We start from the raw sequence: 21,144 nt of genomic DNA on the forward strand, positions 1-21,144 counted from the left end.
CTTCATAGAGCTAATTTAAGGATTAAATGAGTACATTGTTGAAGACATCTTCTGGAGAAATTTATATAGAGTAGATAGTAAATTATTTTTCATTTAGTAGCCTTAAAATTTTATATGTTTGAAATACTAAAGTCTCAGATTGATTTGGATAAATAAAGTTTTGCTGTTTGCCTTGACGTAGAGCTTGATTTTTATTTATTTTTTTTAATGTCTTACAGTATTGGATGATGAAGATAGCAACAACATCACAGTAGGATCCTTAGTTACAGTTCTGGTTAAACTGACAAGGCAAACAATGGCAGTAAGTAGTCTGTATTTTTATGCTTTGAAAGTTTATGTATCTGAGAGTTTAAGATATTTATGTTTATTTTCTCACTTTAAGTTATACATTTTCAAAATCAAAATTATATAGTTTTGCAAATCTAATTTTGCAGATTGTTAGCCATTTTGAAATTTTAATTTTAGATTTTCTCATTTGTTTTCACACACACAAAGTTGGAAGATAGATGAATTCTTCAAATGATGATTTGTTAATTCCCTATAAAGCATTATAATGTAATCTGGGTATCTTTCTTAAACTATAAAATGTTATACAGAGATTGATTATTGATTATTGTTGAGAACTTACATTACCTACTCCTTTTTAATCAGTTCTTGAGAGAATTTACTCCCTTTTATTTTTTATTTTAAAAAGTACAGTAAAATAGCTCTTTTCCTAATTATGTAAAAAATTTATGCTGTCCAGGAAACAAATTTAGGCAATGCAGAAAAGTATGAGAAGAAATTAAAATGACCTAAAATTCTACCACTCTGAGATCATCATTTTTGAAGCTCATCCCTTTAGATAGCCTGATGCCTGAATACCCACAGAATTAAAATGATATTGATAACATGGATCCCTTATTTCACCCCTGCTTCCTTAGAAAGCCACCTTACCAGACCCAGATGACCAGAACTCAGTCTTGTGTAAATCCTTTTGTATCTTTCTCCATGCTCATGTTTACTGTCTGGACCTTTCAGTGCATATATGTACATGCATATATATGATTTGCTGGTACTTTTCTCATTCCTTTTCATTAAATCTAGTCATATGTATGTTTCCTGCATCTTGTTTTTCTCAGTTTCTGTTACATATTTATATTACCTGCCAAGCTAAGCACACCTCCCAAGTTGCAAGTATAGTTGTAACTACTTTTTACTAAACTATATAGTATTTCAGCTCAGTTTTATTGAACCAGTGGTAGATTTTAGCCTATTCTACTCTGAGGTCTATGGGCATCTGCAGGAAATATGCTGCATTTAAAACCCATGTCTAAAACCTGTGGTAGAAAAAGCATATTTTTAGTTGTTGTTGTGTTAGTTGCTCAGTTGTGTTGGACTCTTTGGAACCCCATGGACTATATAGCCTGCCAGCCTCCTCTGTCCATGAAATTCTCCAGGTAAGAATACTGGAGTGGATAGCCATTCTATGATTCACAGTAGGACATATCAAAACAAAGCTACTGATTTTATGGTAGCAGGTGGTAAAGGAAGCATTTGTATATATCATGGACTCTGGATGAGAGGTGCCTCCTGGGAGATGAGGCTGCTCTAAGCTGGTGGCCAGGGTTAGGTTTCGACACTGCCTACGTGCTTTGGAATTCCCAGCCCGAGAAATGAGCACAAAGTTGTCCTTGGGCTGTTGACATTTCTCAGGTAATTGGTAAAGAAAAAGCAGACGTGGCCTGGAGAAAGGGGAAGAATCAAGTATTTATCTTCTAGTATCAATTGTATTTCAATATAATTATTAGAATTCAGCTAACAAATGAAGAAATGAAGCAGAGATGATAGAATTAGGCTAGGTGATTACAAACTTTTTCTCTAAAGGTTCAGTCAGTAAATATTAATATTTTTTATTTTTACAGACCATACAGTCTCTGTAGCAATGGCTGAACTCACAAATGGGCATGCTTGTATTCTAATAAAAGTTTGTTTACGCGGGTACCTGTGGCGGATTCATTTCGATATTTGGCAAAACTAATACAATATTGTAAAGTTTAAAAATAAAATAAAATTAAAAAAAAAAAAAAGGCAAAAAATGGGCCATAGTTTGCTGGCCCCTGCATTAGGCCAACAGTTTAGAGCCCAATAGTTATCATCATTTTTCACTTGTTAGCTTTAATAATTCTGGGGAGTTTATGGAACAACTCACTTATCATGTTCTATATAGAGTCGCATTGAATTCTTACTGGATTTCAAATTCTAAATTTATAGTGTCTGTACTGATTCAGAATGGATTATTGGGTAGGTGGGTATGTCTCAGATATGTAGATTTTCTTGGTGTTCCACTTAGTTATATCTAAGTTATATCAGTAATAATAGCAATATTGCATACAATCATAAATAAACTAATATTGGTCTCATAAAGTTTTGATGTTAGAGTAATATAATGTATTCAGATTTTCATAACTTTAAAATAGTGATGTCTGATTACTGTTAGAATAAAAGTAAAAATTTAAATTATGAAATGACTGACTTTATAGTAATTTTACATATTTTAAGGCATTGCATTTATAAATTTAAATAGAATGTACTTTTCAAAATACATTCAAGACAGATGTGAGATACTTCAGAAGGTAACTTCTAAGGTGTCCTTTAGTGATGGCCAAATTTGCACACATACATCATTTAGTAATTGCTAAAAGCCCTCTGTCTAGCCATGTGTTTGTCCCCACCTCCTGTGTTTGTCAGCAGTTAATAAACTTACTGATAAGGCTTCCCTGATGGCTCAGTGGTAAAGAACCCACCTGCCAGTGTAGGAGATGGGTTCGATGCCAGATCCAGGAAGATCCTACATTCTGTGAAGCACCTAGTTCTGTGTTCCACAACTATTGAGCCTATGTTCTAGAGCCTGGTAGCCACGACTGCTGAGCCCACGTGGCGCAACTGCTGAAGCCTGTACGCCCTAAAGCCTGTGCTCTGCAACGAGAAGCCACTGCAGTAAGAAGCCTGCACACTGCAGCTGGAGAGTAACCTCTATTCTCCGCAACCAGAGGAAAGCCTGCACAGCAACGAAACCCAGCACAGCCAAAAATAAATAAACTTACTGATAATATATATTGAAAGATTGTTTTATATGAAAGTTAAATATAAGTGGAACAAAGGTTTTATTTTTCTTGCTCCCTCTATTCTAGGAAGTATTTGAAAAGGAGCAGTCCATCTGTGCTGCAGAGGAACAGCCAGCAGACGATGGGGTAAAAACTTGAGTTTACCTATCTTTTCTGGTAAAAGAACTCTTTTGTTTAGTCCTCTGATTGGTTTATCTTGCTGTGGAGAATAATTCACTTTACTAAAACATTTTATTAGTTAAGCCATTTCCATCTAAAATTTACTATGACTGTCAAATGAAACTATTGCTACAATGTCTGAGTGTGTATGTGTGTTGTGATTTATAGCAGGGTGATACTAACAAGAACAAGACAAAAGGAGGATGGCAACAGAAGAGTAAAGGACCCAAGAAAACTGCTAAATCAAAAAAAAAGAAACCTTTAAAAAAAAAGCCTACACCTGTGCCCTTATCTCAACCAAAGCAACAGAAACAAAAACAGGCTAACGGAGTCGTTGGGAGTGTAAGTTTACTATCTTACGTAAAGACTATCATTATTATCATCTTTGTTGAGATCTGAAGTACACTAAAATGTTTAAATCTTATATGTACAGCTCCTGAAGTTTTATAAATGTATGTACCCATGATACCCAGATTAAGATATAAAACCCACCAGCACCCTAGAAGGCTCCCTGGTACCCTTCTCAGTCAGTGACCCCTCCGTCCACCCCCACTCCCTTCCCCACTATGCTGTTATTACCATAAATTAGTTTTGCCTATTCTTAAAATGCGTGTAAATAGAGTCATTTGGCAGCTTTCATTCAACATTGTCTTTGACATTCTTCTGTATTATGTGTAGCAGCAGTGTGTGTGTGTGTGTGTGTGTGTGTGTGTGTGTGTGTGTGTATGTGAGAGAGAGAGAGAGAGACTGAGAGATTCCATTATATGAATATACTACAATTTGTCCTGTGATTGGTAGACATACAGGTTTTTCTAGTTTTTGCCTATTACGAATAAAGGTGTTATGATTTGATACATGTCATTTTGTGGATATCCATTTTTCCTTGATATGTGCCTCTTAGTAAAATTGCTGGGTCATAAAATAGGTGTATGTCTAACTTGCTGAAAGAGCCCATTTTCTAAAGTTGTACCTTATTATGTTCCTACCAGCAAAATATGAGTCCAATTGTTCTACATTCTCACCAGTACTTGGTTTTACCAGTCTTTTTTATTTTAGCCACTGTAATGGATCTGTAGTTGGTATTTCTGTGTGTGGTCGTTTTTGTATTTACCTTATGACTAATAGTATTGAACAGCTTTTCACATGCCTACTGGCCATTTGGATATCCTCATTTATTTTTGGATTATTTGTCTTCAGACAGCTCTTAGGATTCTTTTATGTATTGTGGATAAGTGTTTCTTTTAACTCTTAATGGAGTTTTAGATGATTCTTTAATAAGTGTTTCATCAGTGTTTATGGTTAAGGGCTTTTGTGTCCTGTTTAAGATATCTGCCTATCCCAAGGACACAAGGAGAGGTAGATACTTTGTTTACTTCTATAAGTATTACTACAGTAATTTACTTGTTATATTTAGCTCTATGATGCATCTTTAATTTTTGTGAATAGTGTCAGATTGGGATTATGGGCCATTTATTTTAGCACCATTTATTGGAAAGCTCTCTGAATTGCAGTCATAATTTGTTGTAAAATGAGTTACTTTAACTGTATATGTGGAAATCTCTTTATGGGCTCTCCTTCCATTGATTATTTGTCTCTTTTTGTGCCAGTGCCACACTGTCTTAAATATTGTGGCTTGAAGTCTTAAAATGGAATAATGTAAGTCCTCAAACTCTTATTTTACTTCTTCAAAATTGTCTTGACTACTTTAGGTCACTTGCATTTTCAGCTAAAAATTTTAGAATAATTTTGACAATTTCCACCCCCAAAAAAGCTGCTGGCACTTAGACTGGTATTGTGTTTAATCTTTGGTGCAATATGGGGAGAATTCACAGATTAACAGTATTGGCTGTTTTTATTCATAATTATGCTTTATCTTTATTATCTCCCTTTTTCTCAGCAGTGTTTTGTGATTTCTCTTGGCAGAGAATGACACACCTTTCATTAGATTTACTCCTGTGTATTTGATGCTTTCTAGTTCTGTTGCAAACAGCATTAAAAAAAAGTTTATTCTTCAGTGTTTATTGCTGGTGTATAGAAATACAGTTGCCTTCTAAATATTTACCCTGTATCAAGGGTTCTTGATGAATTGACAATAATTGTAACAATTTTCAGATATGAAAAAAAGATTTTTTGGCTGCAATCCAAAAGTCTACAAATAATAAATGCTGGAGAGGGTGTGGAGAAAAGGGAACCCTCTTACACTGTTGGTGGGAATGCAAACTAGTACAGCCACTATGGAGAACAGTGTGGAGATTCCTTAAAAAACTGGAAATAGAACTGCCTTATGATCCAGCAATCCCACTGCTGGGCATACACACTGAGGAAACCAGAAGGGAAAGAGACACGTGTACCCCAATGTTCATTGCAGCACTGTTTATAATAGCCAGGACATGGAAGCAACCTAGATGTCCATCAGCAGATGAATGGATAAGAAAGCTGTGGTACATATACACAATGGAGTATTACTCAGCCATTAAAAAGAAAACATTTGAATCAGTCCTAATGAGGTGGATGAAACTGGAGCCTATTATACAGAGTGAAGTAAGCCAGAAGGAAAAACACCAATACAGTATACTAACGCATATATATAGAATTTAGAAAGATGGTAACAATAACCCTGTGTACGAGACAGCAAAAGAGACACTAATGTATAGAACAGTCTTATGGACTCTATGGGAGAGGGAGAGGGTGGGAAGATTTGGGAGAATGGCATTGAAACATGTAAAATATCATGTATGAAACGAGATGCCAGTCCAGGTTCGATGCACGATACTGAATGCTTGGGGCTAGTGCACTGGGACGACCCAGAGGGATGGTATGGGGAGGGAGGAGGGAGGAGGGTTCAGGATGGGGAGCACATGTATACCTGTGGCAGATTCATTTTGATATTTGGCAAAACTAATACAATTATGTAAAGTTTAAAAATAAAATAAAATTTAAAAAATAAATAAATAAATAAATAAAATCAAGAGCCAGAAAAAAAAAAAAAAAAGATTTTTTACATACACAATCATGCCATCTGGGTATGGAAACAGCTTTACTTTAATATTTATGCTATTTCATCCTTTTTGCCTTACTGGTACCAGCCAGAACTTGCAGTAGTTGATTTGAAGTGAAGATGGCAGTCACCTTGTCTTATTGGTCTCATGGAAAAAGCATACATTATTTCACCACTGAGTATGATGTCTAAACTGTTTATCTGGGTTTGATGATACTTTGTTTAGGATCCCTGTATCTATTTTTAGGAGAGGATATCAGTTTGTCATTCTTGTATTATTCTTGCCCGGTTTTGGATTACATTTATGCTGGCCTCATTAGTTAGAGATTACTCTCTTTTTCCTGGAAGGATGTGTAAGATTGGATTTGTTTCTTATTTGGAAGAAGTACATACAGAAGCCATCTGGGCTTGGAGTTTGAAAAAGAATTTAGTTAAAGAGTCTATTTCTTTAACATAGTCTACTTTTTTTCTCATATCAGTTTTAGTAAATTGTGTTTTTCAAGGACTTTGTCTATTTCCTCAAACTTGTCAAATTTATTGACAAAGTTATTCATAATATCCTTATTTTTGATGTCTCATAATATCCTTATTTTTGATGTCTTTTGGATCTGTAGTTATATATCTTTTATTCCTAATGTTGGTAATTTTATTGTCTCTTTTCCTTTATCAGTCTTGCCTAATTTATGAATTTTATTAATCTTTTTAAAGAACCAACATTTAATCTTGTTTGGGTTTCCCTTTTTCATATCTGCTTTCTCTTTAATTGATTTCTGATCTGTATTATTTGCTTCTGATTTCTTTGCATTTAACTTGCTGTTGTTTTTCTTGCTTCTTGAAATGGACTATTTTGTCTGGGACATTGACTTTCCTTTCTGCATTATGCTATTAGTTATTGAAGATAATATTAAATTCCCAAAGCAGTTCTTTCCTATAAACTTCTTATTATATTGTATAAAATGTTATATAATTGATGTTTTTGAAAAATGAATCAGCTTACCATTGTCATAGTATATTTTGCAAATAGAAATAAAAATTTTTTTTTGTTTCATGAGCTATGAAGAATGAATAAAATAACTGACAAATAAGCAAATAAGTCAAACATTAAAGCTCCTCAGCCCGACTCCCATATATTTATATATAAGAATGTTCATAAAAATTTTTTTAAATTCTATATCAATAGTGAAATTGTAGTCTTGAGCCAGTTTAATTATAATGACCATAGATTAGTTTCAGGGACTCAGGATGTATTCACTGAAACATTCAAAACTTTTGTGGTTGCTTTTTCCTTTTAGGAAGCTGCAGTAAAGGAAGATGAAGAAGAAGTTTCTGACAAAGGCAGTGACTCTGAGGAAGAAGAAACCAACAGAGACTCTCAGAGTGAAAAAGATGATGGTAGTGACAGAGACTCTGATAGAGAGCAAGATGAAAAACAAAACAAGGATGATGAAGCAGTAAGACATAGGTTTAAATAACTGGAATTATACCTCTGATGATAGTTTTGGTTTTTGTTGTTGTTTTTGTTTTGCTTGCTTACTTTCTTTGCTTGTTTTAAACAGTACTGCTGCTAAGTCGCCTCGGTCATGTCCGACTCTGTGCGACCCCATGGACTGTAGCCTACCAGGCTCCTCTGTCCATGGGATTTCCCAGGCAAGAAGAGTACTGGAGTGGGATGCCATTGCCTTCTCCGTTTAAACAATATTAGTATATTTTATACTGTTGCATTACTTTCAGACAATGTTTTTGAGAGATGGTAGTTGTAATTATGAAGAAAAATTATTTCTGACAAGGACTGGAAATCCTAATTTTCTTAAATCTTATATTGTTAGAGTAAGACCTGGGTCTGAGGTGAACTTAGCTTGTTCTCCTAAGGCAATTTTTTGTGTTGGAGATAACTCTGGAAATATGAGGAAGGAAAGGTGGGTTATGAAATAGGTAGCAGTTACTTGGAAGAGGTTCTCAAAAATTCCAGGCAGTGTTTAGGGTAAAGAAACATTGCTGTGGGCTCTAACGTCAAGAGGTTGGTTAAGGGAAAAGCTAATATTTACAGAATGCCACCTTGTTTCAAGAGGTATATAAGACGTTGAGAAAAAGGGGAAGTCACTGAGGGATTAAGATGGTAAGGGTATAGGGAATAGAAAAAATCTCATGGCATGGCATGAAGTTGCACATGACTTATGAGAAGGCTTCAGCAAAGAATATTTGGTGAACAAATAATGGCCCATAGATGCTCACTGCAGATGAACTGTAACTTGATCAGCCAACTTTTTTTTTTTTTTTAATGTTTGTGTTGTTCTTGACTGGGCCATGGTCTAAAAATAACTCCTGTGGTTTAGGAATTATAAAGAGATTCCCTGAATAGCCTCTGAAGCAAAAGCAGAGGCCGGAAAAAAAAGGGGTGGGGGAGGGCAAAAGATAAAAGTATAAGGAGATAAAGTACTTGCCTTTGGGATGGGAGAAAAATAAGGATGTCTGTTTTTAGCAGTTGCTGGCCCTTGAGTGTTTTCTGTACTTTGAGAATTAAGTTGGTTGCCATGAAATTAAAACCTATCAAAGAAATTATTACCTCTCCCTTTCTTTGAGAAGGAGTTGACATATTTCTTTCTGATTATGGCTCAGTTGGTAGGAATCCTTCTGCAGTGCAGGAGACACAGTAGATCTCTGGGTTAGGAAGATCCCCTGCAGAAGGGCACGGCAACCCATTCCAGTATGCCTGCTTGGAGAATCCCATGGACAGAGGAGCCTGGCAGGCTGCAGTCCATGGGTCACAGGAAAGTTGAACACAACTGAACAACTAAACACAACATTCTTGCTTTGACAGAAAGTTGACATATTTCTTTGTGATTATATTAGGGTTAGTAGAGGTGACTTCGGAGAAGGCAATGGCACCCCACTCCAGTACTCTTGCCTGGAAAATCCCATGGGTGGAGGAGCCTGGTAGGCTGCAGTCCATGGGGTCGCTGAGGGTCGGACACGACTGAGCGACTTCACTTTCACTTTTCACTTCCATGCATTGGAGAAGGAAATGGCAACCCACTCCAGTGTTCTTGCCTGGAGAATCCCAGGAACGGGGAAGCCTGGTGGGCTGCCGTCTATGGGGTCGCACAGAGTCGGACACGACTGAAGTGACTTAGCAGCAGCAGCAGAGGTGACTTTGGGGTTTTGATAAACTGATTTCTTCAGATGACCAAAAATACATTCATTCAGTTGACAATTATACAAATAGCAAATACTAATAGGAATACAAAGCCAAATGTGAAACAGTTTCTGCTCTTGAATGATAGTAGCCTGAAGGGGAAGGCAGACTAGTGAATAAACATTATAGTACAAAAGAGACTATGCACATTGTGCAAGGGGCAGTGATGGCACAAAGACCGGTGTGATCAACTCAGCTCTGAGAGGATGGTCTGTGGGACCCAGGAGCTCGTACTTTAGGCTCCAGGTGCTCCTGAAAAAATAATGAGTAGGAATCTGCCAGGTAGAGAAAAAAGAAAGCAAAAATCCAAACAGGGTTTAAGAGTGAAGTAAGTCTAGCAGTTTGAAATGACTAGAATAAAAAGTGAAGAGAGGAAAGCAGTGACAGGAGACTGGAGAGACAGGCTCAGGTCAGGTCATGATTGGCAGTGTAGTTCATGCTAGGCAGGTTAGATTTGATTTATGAAAAGAAGCATTGGAAGTTTTGAGCAGGGAAGTGATTTGTGGGACTGAACTCTAGTATTTAGCATTGTCAGGAATGCCATCTGGAAGAAGATGGACACCCTTCAAAATGATAAAAAAAAACATGCTTGATTTCCATTATTTCTAATTTTCACTTTACTAGGAGTGGCAAGAATTACAACAAAGTATTCAGCGAAAGGAGAGAGCACTACTGGAAACCAAATCAAAGATAACACATCCTGTCTATAGTCTTTACTTTCCTGAGGTGAGTTATTCATCCACAGCCTAGTGTTTTCCTTCCTCTAGTCAGATATTTCTTAGTTGCTCTTGATCCTTTCTGTAGCGTGAATTGACTCTTATCCTCTCTGTAGCGTGTACTGACTCAGATGCGCTGAATGTGTTTTCTCGATATGTCACATTTTTGAAGCATATATTTCAGTATGCATTACTTTGAGTAAATGAGTTGTTTAAAAGGAGAATTGTCAACTTTTTGAGTACCTTGTTGTTGTCCTGGGCTTCTCTCTCTCCTGTGCCTGGATTTCTGAGGGTTGTACTTACTGATGATTTCTCATTTGCAGTTCAGGCAGTCTTAATCAGACAAATGCATATTTTGCCTCTGACTTTGTGTGGCTTTTGTGAGTCTCACGCTTGTCTCTTACTTCTACCATGTTTTGAATAGGATGAAAATGTTCTTAAATTCTGCTCATGGATTTTTTTCTGGGGGTCCTATACTGGCCATCTGGAGACACTAGACTTGTTCTGATAATTGCCCTGATCCATGGGAAAAAGGCAAGCCCAGGCCTGAGGGACCCACTAAGTTGAGTAAGAGCTGATCCCCAAGCTCCAGGCTGATCATTTCGATGTTCTTTGTTCCCTTGTGCTTGTTTACTTTGTGGTTGTGGCCTGTTGAGCTTTCGATCTCTTTGATAGGCTGTTTGTCTTTCAGATGAATTTGAGATCAATTTGAGATCTTGACATATTGCTTTTGCAGACAGTTCTCTGTGGCTAGAGGTCAAGGACTATTGCCTTTTAGTTCAGGGAAGCAGTTCCACAGACTGCTTCACAGCTTTGCCACAGAACCTTCTGCTCACCACTTGTGTTTGGCGGGTGATTTCATGTATAAATATGCTTTCTGCTCTAGAATGTCAATCTATAGTTGCTGGGGGCTGCTGAAGGCAAGTTCCTATTACTAGTAATTTGGCTCTCCTAATAAATGAGTGGCTGTGCACAGACTTTTGTTTTTTGACTTGGAGAGCAGTCAGCCCAGGATTCCATCTTACTGTGCACGCTGATCTTCTGGCATGTCCTGAGCTATAGCCCATCTGTTAGGGGCTTTTCGCCCATTGCAGTATAGTCTGCCAACACCAAGGCTCCTGAAATCAAGCGAATAAATTTCATTCATTGATTGGTTTTAAAAGTACCATGGGATGCTGTAAGCTGCATAATTTGTACCCTTATTAATAGACAGCTTCATTTTAGACCATGCTTAGTTAATAGGCAAAGCATTCATTTACTCCCTTAGAACATTTTAGCAGTGAAAGTGCCTTCTTGTAATTTTATCTGCATGGTAAAACATCTCAAAGTGCTGTTTATCAGATAGACTTTATTTGGGATTTTCCTAACTTCCTACTTGTTTACCTTCTCATTTACCTACCTATCCACCACACTAACCACTTATAGTACTCAAAGTTTTATGTTCATAATTGACTTAAATGTTATTAAAACTCATATATTTAACAAAAATGGTTGGGAATCCCACGCAACAAAAAACCAGTTTTGTTTAAAGTGCAAATAACTCATGGTAGAGACTCTTTTCTGCTTTAACCATGTGCATCAAGAGAATCTGGGTGCAATGCCATAGGTTGACAATCACTAGCTTCTTAATGTTTATTTTTCTTAAATGAATCTGATTTTAATCAAATAGATTTGGGGCAGTGGGAGGCATTCTCTAAATAGAGATAAAGAATAAATGCACATTCTTGAACATGTATGTTCTAGTAATGATTCTGAAAATGAAATGTCAGACTGCTTAAAGATAGAAATGTTTACCTCATTTCATTAATAATCATTACTTTTAAAATTGTTATTGAAATATAGTTGACATACATTGTGTTAGTTTTAGGTATACCATCTAGTAGTTTGATATTTGCACACATTATGAGATGATCACCACAGTAAGTCTGGTGACTGTTCCCATACAGAGTTACTATAATATTATTGATCATCTTCCTTATGCTGTACATTACATCCCATGACTTATTTATTAATATAGCTGGAGGTTTGTACTTCCAAGTCTCCTTCATTATTTCTCCTGCCACTTCCACCCCTCTCGCATATTTGTTCTGTATCTATGAGCCTGTTTTCATCTTATTTTGTTTCATTTTTTAGATTCTACAAATAAGCAAGATCGTGGTATTTTGTCTTTCTCCGACTTCACTTAGCATGATATCCTCTAGGTCCATCCATGTTGTTTCTGATGTCAAGATTTTGATTTCTTATGGCTTGAGTAATATTCCATTGTTTATATGTACCTTCTTTGTCTGTTCATCCATCAGTGGACGCTTCAGTTGCTTGCATATTTTGAATATTGTAAATAATGATGGAATGAATTGATGTGCACATATCTTTTCAAATTAGTGTCTGCTTTTTTTCCTTGGGATAAATTGCTAGAAGTAAAATTGCTGAATCATATGGTAGTTGTAGTTGTAATTTTTTGAGGATCTTCCATACTGTTTTCCAGAGTGGTTATATTGATGTAACTGTAATTTTATTGGACTCTGTGTCCTAGGCATTTTAACAGGGTTTTTTTTTTTTTTGTATTATCTCACTTTATCTTCACAACACAACTTGAGGTAAGCATTCATCACTTAACAGAGAAAAAGGGTGAGGTTTCAAGGAGTGAAATAATTGGGTCTGGATGACTTTGAAATAGACATTGGCAGACTACTTGCCTGCAGACAAATCTGCCTCCCAGCTTGTTTTATAAATGAAGTATTATTGTAAATGAAGTTTTATTGGAACAGAGCCACACTCATTCTTTCTGTAATACAATGGCAGAGTTGAGTAGTTAGAGCAGAGTTGAGTAGTTATAGCAGACTCTTTGGCCCTCTAAGTCTGTGGGTTCTGCATCTGCAAATGTGGCGGGCCAACTATACCACGACATTTTATGTAACAGACTTGCGCATTCATGAATTTTGGTATTCTGGAGGTGGAGTGATCCTGGAATCGATCTCCTGTGAGTACAACAGTACTCCACTTTGAGTCTGTTGTGTTTCTGCCCATTTTGTGTGTGCAAAACACACGTAGAAAGACATGTGTATACAAACTATACCTTTTGTTGTAGTCCTAACCCTTGGATTAAGCAGAAGTTGAGTTAGTCATCCACTTATGATTTGTTATCCTGTTTATTAATGTTACATTGCCTTGTAGTTTAAGGCATTTAAACAAAAGCTTTTAGTTGCGCTTAGTGTACCGTTATTGGGAAGATAATAAACTGTATTTTAATGTCTTAAGATTGAAATAAAATAGAAAGCACAAGTGATTTTGGCTTAGGGACATTCTTCCTATGAAACTATTTTCAATAAAAAGTTATTTTTTAAAACTTTTCTTGGATAATTGAGACTCTAGTGTTGCTTTGGTTAATTGGATACAATTTATTTTACTTTTAGGTCTAAAACTTTTTTTAAGTCATTTTAGAAAGGTATCTTCCCTATCCCATTCTTAAACAGTGGATGCAAAGTGGATGAATGAATAAAAAGTTACTGATCTGTGCTGTGATGCAGTGGTGGTTGCTGACCACACTGAAGTTTGGCGCTCCCAGACTGGTCTTCTATTTTTTTTTTTTCCCTAGATTTTTGTCTCCTGTCAGTGTTTCCTGCTGTCATTGTGCACTCTGGTGACAGTTTCTTTACTCAGCCTTTTTTATGCTCCTAATCTTTTATGTAGTACAACTGAAAATGCTGAGCTTATTGAAATGGTATACCGTAAATGGTACAAATAGATTCTTAGAATCTGAGATGCTGTCTTATAAGTAACATGTTTTAATGTATTGATTTCTGGTATTGTTACCATTTAAGTCCCTTCCACTCCTGCTTTCTGCCTTTTGCTTATTACTAGGTAAGATTACTAAAATTATTTGCTAGATGAATTCGTGATAGCTTATACTGTTTTATTTTTTAGCATATCTTTTATCATTTAAGGTTAATCAGGAGTTTTTAAAATACAGAGGTTCATCAGTAGGGTTTAAGGGGCCATTTGAAACCCCAAAATTACATACAAAATTCTTTTGTTGGAGAGTGGCTCTAAGAACAATTTATTCATTCAGTAAATGTTTATTGACATCTATTTTGTACCAACCATGGTGTCTGTGCTGGGGATACAGCAGTGGCTAAAGGGCAATACAGTTGACCCTCTGCATCTGTGGGTTTTGCATCCATAGATTTGATCACCTGTGGATTGAAAATGTTGGGGGTGGATTCCAGACAGTCTAAAAAGGCAAACTTGAATTTGCTGGGTATTGGCATAGCAATTACATTGTATTAGATATTATAAGTAATCTAATCTAGAGGCTAGATAAGGTGTACAGGAGTATGTGCATAGGTTATATGCAAGTACTGCACCAATTTATGTAAGAGATTCCAGCATTCATGGATTTTGGTATCCGCATTGTGGGGGTGAAAGGGGAGCTTGTCTGGAATCAGTCCCCCTCAGGTACCAAGGAGTAACCATACCCCTAAAATGAGATAAGGCAAAACTGTATTTCTGTAATTCTTTCTGGCTGTTTATACTCTTCTCTTTTTTTCTTTGCAGGAAAAGCAAGAATGGTGGTGGCTTTATATCGCAGATAGGAAGGAACAGACATTAATATCTATGCCATATCATGTGTGTACACTAAAAGATACGGAAGAGGTAAGTATCCAACAACATTATTTAGATATAGAAAACAGTATAGAAATCCATTTATCATATATGGCTTATTGCATTTTATTGAAAACACATTTTATAACTGTTCTCTGACAGCTTTTGGAGGGAGCTCATTGGAAATTTATAGAGTATTAAATTGAGGTAGACAACTTGGTGGTCTTTTAAAACCTTGTTCTCAGCTATTAGTTTTCACTAATACTTGCCTTACCATATCTCCAGAATTTAGTTATGTTTTACAAACGCTTGTGAGTTTTATCCTCGTTGGATTGGTGCTCAGAAATTATGGTTTGTATCCTCATTGAATTAGTGCTTTTGTGTTAAAAACAAATGTAAGTACTAGTGGTTCATTTTTTAAAGTGGAATTTTTTATTTTATTGGATTGTCCACTGTCAGTGACATCATTTAAATAACATTGTGATGAACATATTTTGACCTTGGATTTCCTTGTTTTTCTTCTTGATTTTTTTACGTTACTATTTGAGAAAGAAGGTTCTGTCTACCTGGACTTGGTGGACAAGAGCAAAGCTTTTGAATTTCAAGAGAGTTCTATAATGATGATTTTTTAAATCCCAAAAGTTTTTTCCTACCTTTGTAACCAAGTAGTAAATGTTTAAAGTAGTTTATTGTTGTTTGACACTTAGCGATAGTGCCAACTTATGGGTATCTCTTTCTCAGAGTAATTTTAACATTTTTTAAAATTTAAATTTTACCCATTTTTGAATGGATAATTCATTTGCCTAGTTAGTGTTTCAGAAGATATACCGAAGTGCACACACTGAAATGTATCTTGTATTCCTGTCTCTCAGTCACCCATTCCACTTCCTGGAAACCATCGATATTACCAAATTTTTATGTATTTTTCATGTGATATTGTAGTAAAGTACAAGCGTATACATAGGTATATTCTTCCCAGTTTTGCACAAAAAGTAGCATACATCATGTTCTGCACCTTACCTTTTTCTCAGTGATAAAACTTGGAATTTGTACCATATTAATACAGAAAAAAGCTTCATTGTTTGTTTTTACAGCTGCCTGATATTCTTTTGTGTGGAAGTTTATTTATTCAGTGCTCAGCTCTTTAGTGGACTTACAAGGTGTTTCTTGTCTTTTGCTGCAATGAATAACCTCATATCATTCAAACACATCTATAGGATAAATTCGTAGAGGTAGAATTAATGAATTAGAGGCTCTGTACATTGTAATTTTGATAGATATTGTTAAATGTTTATTTCTCCATAGGGAGAAAGAATGGTCAAGTGTAGTATGTTCATTGCCTCTCAGTTTGTGAGATATAGAAAAATGTTGCAGGCATATTATCATGCCCCCATAGACCATTCATCCATGGTTTTGACCTCTTTCTTTTTCTCTGTGACACCAGCTGAGTGTCCTGTGGTTTAACTCAGTGCTGACACTATTTCCCCAGACAGCTCAGATTAAGGTTCAGTCCCAGAGGACTGCTGTTGCCCCGCTGTCCATCTTTAGATGCCAGTTGCAAGTCCCAGGTTGTCATCTGTAATTCTGATCAACTGGCTGTAAATCATGGTTTCCACGATCCCTTCCTTGGGTTCAGTAATTTGCCAGAATGACTCAAAAACTCAGGGTAACATATTTACCAGTTTATTATGAAAATAGTATGATGAAGTAGATGAATATCCAGATGAAAGAGATATATAGGGCAAGGTATATGGGAAGGGATGTCGAGCTTCCATGCTCTTTCTGAGCAATCCGCTCTCCCAGCACTTCTGCATGTTCACCAGTTTGAAAGCTCCCTGAACCCCTTATTTTGGTATTTTTATGGAGGCTTTATCACATAGGCATAATTGATCATTAACTCAGTTTTCAGCCTCTCTGGAGAATAGGGGGTAGGACTAAAAGTTCCAGGCTTCTACTCATGGCTTGGGCTTTCTGGTGACTGGTCCTCATCTAGGAGACCAAGAATTGCCTCATTAGAAGAGAACTCATTCTTACCATCCAGGAAATTCCAAGGGATTTGTTAGCTCAGTGTCAGGAACCAGACCCAAAGACCAAATTTTACAACAGAAGATGCTCCTTATGTGCTCTTGTCACTTCGTAATTACAGGGATTTGAGAAGCTCTGTGCCTGTGATTGAGGGCAGAGACACATATATATATGTGTGTGATGAATGTATTTTCTGTTCTCTCAACATTTGTTCTAGAAATAAGAAAATTTGGCAAGAACTATTCCTGTTTGGTGAAGTCTGTTTTAGTTCAACATTTCATTTATTTTACTTTTATACACAGCTTCATTTCTTCAAATTATCAAGATAGAACTTGGTTGCTTTAAATATGTTTTCTTGAATTCTGGAGATAGAAATTAACCCCATCAATTCTGCCTATTTTTATTTCCTTTTTACATAGTATATATATGACACAATTGTCATATATGTAAATACATTTGTTGTCATTAGAACTTTTGTAACATGTTTTAGGACCTCTTCTGTCATCTGAGTAAGCATTGGCTATTAAATACTCTCTGGTCTAAATAGGAGGGCGCTATTGTTTCTTCCACTCTTTAAAATACAGATTTTAAGTTCTGATTTATCTTCTAGGTAGAACTGAAGTTTCCTGCACCAGGCAAGCCTGGAAATTATCAATATACAGTGTTCCTGAGATCAGACTCCTATATGGGTTTGGATCAGATTAAACCACTGAAGGTAAGAATAATGACTATTCTGTAAATATGGTGTTCCCTAGAAATTGTCATACTGAGTGAAGTAAGTCAGACACAGAAGAACAAATATCATATGACATTGTTTATATATGCACACTTAAAAAACTACAAATGAACTTATTTACAAAACAGAAATAGAGTCACAGATGTAGAAAACAAACTTATGGTTACTGGGGTGATAAAAGTGAGGGGGCAGGGATAAATTGGGAGATTGGGATTGATCATATGTATAGTACTATATATATAAAACAGATAGCTAATAAGAACATGCTGTATAGCATAGGGAACTCTACTCAATACTCTGTAATGCCCATATGGGAAAATAATCTTAAAAAAAAAAAGTGGATTTACGTATATGTATAACTGATTCTTTTTGCTATACACCGTGTCAATCAGCTATATTCTAATAATAACGTTTCTTTGAAAATGAATTTTGTTTTAAATTTATGGTGGGTATGGATTTGCATTATTATACTTGTGTGGGAAATAAAAGTTACCACTTCCTCCTTTTTGACAAATTTTCAAATACCTGAGAAGGAAGGAAGAAGAGAGATACACAGAGAAAAAGAGTGAATCAAACCACGCAAAAAAATTTTTTATACATTTTTGAAGTAATAAAGGGAACTTAAAAAAATAAGGTTATCTATTTGAATAAGTGTATTACATCTTAGGGAAGCAGTTCTAGTTTTGAAATGTAGAATAACAGGGAAAGAGATCCTGTCATACTTTAACATAATACACTTGATGGACTGCTCTCAATAATAAACTTGTTTTAAAGGAGTATGATGATTTAGAACCTTGAGTATAACTTACCAGTGTGATAGGTTGCAAAGAGTTGGACACGACTGAGCAACTGAACTGAACTGAACTGAAAGTATGCCATACCTTTATAGGGCCTCACCAGATGGTTTCTGTTTTCTTTAGAAAGACACATGTATTTCATTTTAGAGTATACACTTGTGTGAGTATCATTTGAAGCACATTCTCATCGATGTTACCATTTCACTTGTGAAAGTAAAAGGAGTGAAGTTGCTTAGTCATGTCCATTTCTTTTCGACCCTGTGGACTGTGTCCATGGGATTTTCCAGGCAGGAGTACTGGAGTGGGTTGCCATTTCCTTCTCCAGGGGATCTTCCCGACCCAGGGATCGAACCTGGGTCTCCCACATTGTAGGCAGACCCTTAACCATCAGGGAAGTCTCTTAAGCTTTTTATAAAAGGCATGCTATTGTGTTAGAGAGATTGTGCTGAAGAAGTGTTGCGCTGTGTACTGGGACTCAACTGAAAGGAGCCAGCAAAGGCATGGCTTTTTTTCCCCATGAGGGCGCTGTATTTCTTTCCATTGGCTATAGGATGTTAACTTCATGAGTAGTCTGGAGGCTGTAAATACCTCTTTGGAAGTCACACTTGAACTTTTTTTCCATCCACAGAAGACTTATTAAGAACAGTGTTCCTGCTCAAGAGTCAGAATTATTCATCTTTCATGCTGCAGAATAAATAGTATATAGCGCCTGTAAAATCATACTATTAAACTACACTAGAAACTTAACTATACTAACATGTTACTAGATTCATGTTTTTATTTCGTGGATGAGTGTTCTTAAATATGTTAAATTTAGAGTTAAAAGATGTAATCTTTTCAAGTGCTGCTGTCAAAGAAAACCTTTTCTGTACCAGATATTTCTTCCATTATTCCTCCTCAGATTTCTAATGTCTGCATTTAATTCTTTTTTCTAGTTGGAAGTTCATGAGGCTAAGCCTGTGCCAGAAAATCACCCACAGTGGGATACAGCAATAGAGGGGGATGAAGACCAGGAGGACAGCGAGGGCTTTGAAGACAGCTTTGAGGAAGAGGAAGAAGAGGAGGAAGATGATGACTAAGCAGGGACCACAATATTTGCACATATTTGCAAATTTTTGCTGTTTTGGAAGTGTATAATAAACCAAAAGCAGTGCAGAACTGATGTTGAGGGAAGTGTTCCTAGAAATGGGTGTGTTACCGAGGCAGTGGTGGTGCCTTGGTACAGTCTGAAAGATGCTTAAGGTTTGTGAAAGCTTTCAGGTATGGGATGGTGCATTTATTTCATCTGCAAATGATAATAAACCCTTTGTTATAACTGTCCAGAAGTGTGGGCTATGTATTATCTGATCATCTGTGGTCCCAGTAAAAGTAAAGGTACATGAAAAACAATCTATAAATGAGTGACCTTTCTTTGTTTAGCTTTAGTTTTAACATTAAAGTATGTGTGATAAACACCACAAATGTTTTAAGTAACATCTGCTCAAGTTTTAATGTCTTAATAAGCTCTATTATTCATTTACTGACATGTTGCAGTGATATAAGACTATTTATAACAGCTCCATTCATAGCTTTAAACATTTTATTTTTGCCTGTCTTGGTCATAAGTTGGCATTCTGCCACATTCCACATAATCTAGAGGGCTACATTTTGGGATTTTCCTTTTCTTAATTGCCCAGAGTTACCAGAAAGATTATAAAAATGGCTTTTAATGGCTTAAAACATTTTTAAGCCTCTATTTTAGCAGATCAATGCAAGATCTAATTCTTTTTATAAGCTATAGATCTAAAAATGATTGTGGGACCATACGTTCTCTGATGTTGGTGATTGTGTTACTAAACCTTTTTAAAAAGGTCACTATAAAAGCTGAAAGACATTGTTAGCTTTTAATCTACCTGACTCTGTCAGAAGCCTTTTAAGGTAAAATATAACATGCAAAGGAGGCGTTTTTTTGTATTCATTTTGGACTCCTGTCAATAAAATAGAAGTTTGACTCATTTTATGTTTGTAATGGTGTGTGTCTTTTTACTCCCAGAAAGGGATATAATAGGAGAACTCATTCTTTTATTTTTCAACTAAAAATTTAGTGATACTGTCCATGACTGCTAAAGTGACTGCTGTTTCTGTATACTATAGAAAAACCTGTGATTGAGGGGAACTTCCCAATCTTATACTCTCACACAGTACAGCCTGCAAGGATCATGCTTACAAGGAGTAGAAATGTGTACATGATGAATTATTGAGGTAAAATGAATATTTTTGTTACTAAATATGGAGGAAACATAAGTTTATATTATAGTACTTATGGTAATAATCCTCCCCTATCAAAATCTCCATAGATCCAAGTGCTGTCAGAATACTAATTTGTGGCCTTGTTTATTTAAAAGGTTGCCACTTCCCATGCAGAACTACCACTGGTATTTTGTTACTGCAGTAGTTGGAAATAAAATTTGAAACTGACCAAAGCATGAATTATTATTTTTTTTCTTGGTTCTAAATTTGGGATGTAGTATTTCCTATAATATGGTCAAAGCAGATTTTTTTCTCTGGAGCCTCCATTGTCTGTTTTTGTTTTAAAGGTGTTAGTGAGACCCTTCCTTGGCAAGCAGGAGTACCACTGATTTGTTTGTGAGGATTTGTTTCATTTTGTAAGTAGAGGGTAGGTTTAATTTTCAGGTGAGGTTTTGCTGGGAAGCTGCTGGTCACCTAAGTGAGGTGGAAGGGAGCAAGCCAGCCAGTAGCATCCAGGAAAAGGAGAGGTTAGAGAAAACTCAGGCGGTGTGAAAATGAGCAAATGAAACGGTGTCGCTACAC

The 21,144-nt window shown here is 36.1% G+C and overlaps 1 protein-coding gene across 1 annotated transcript in view; it reads left to right on the top strand.

The window, feature by feature from the left end:
- The window catches only part of SEC63 (SEC63 homolog, protein translocation regulator), a 66,151-nt gene extending 45,824 nt beyond the window's left edge, over positions 1–20,327 (top strand). The window contains exons 14-21 of the mRNA XM_005898203.2: positions 219–301; positions 3,174–3,233; positions 3,435–3,608; positions 7,557–7,715; positions 10,082–10,183; positions 14,728–14,826; positions 17,411–17,515; positions 19,269–20,327. Coding sequence (XP_005898265.2) covers positions 219–301; positions 3,174–3,233; positions 3,435–3,608; positions 7,557–7,715; positions 10,082–10,183; positions 14,728–14,826; positions 17,411–17,515; positions 19,269–19,412 — 926 coding nt within the window. The 3' untranslated portion in view covers positions 19,413–20,327. The remainder of the gene's footprint in view (positions 1–218; positions 302–3,173; positions 3,234–3,434; positions 3,609–7,556; positions 7,716–10,081; positions 10,184–14,727; positions 14,827–17,410; positions 17,516–19,268) is intronic.
- Positions 20,328–21,144: the final 817 nt, after the last annotated feature.

This window comes from Bos mutus, chromosome 9, assembly GCF_027580195.1.
Source record: "Bos mutus isolate GX-2022 chromosome 9, NWIPB_WYAK_1.1, whole genome shotgun sequence".
In the NCBI taxonomy this organism is placed as follows: domain Eukaryota; kingdom Metazoa; phylum Chordata; class Mammalia; order Artiodactyla; family Bovidae; genus Bos; species Bos mutus.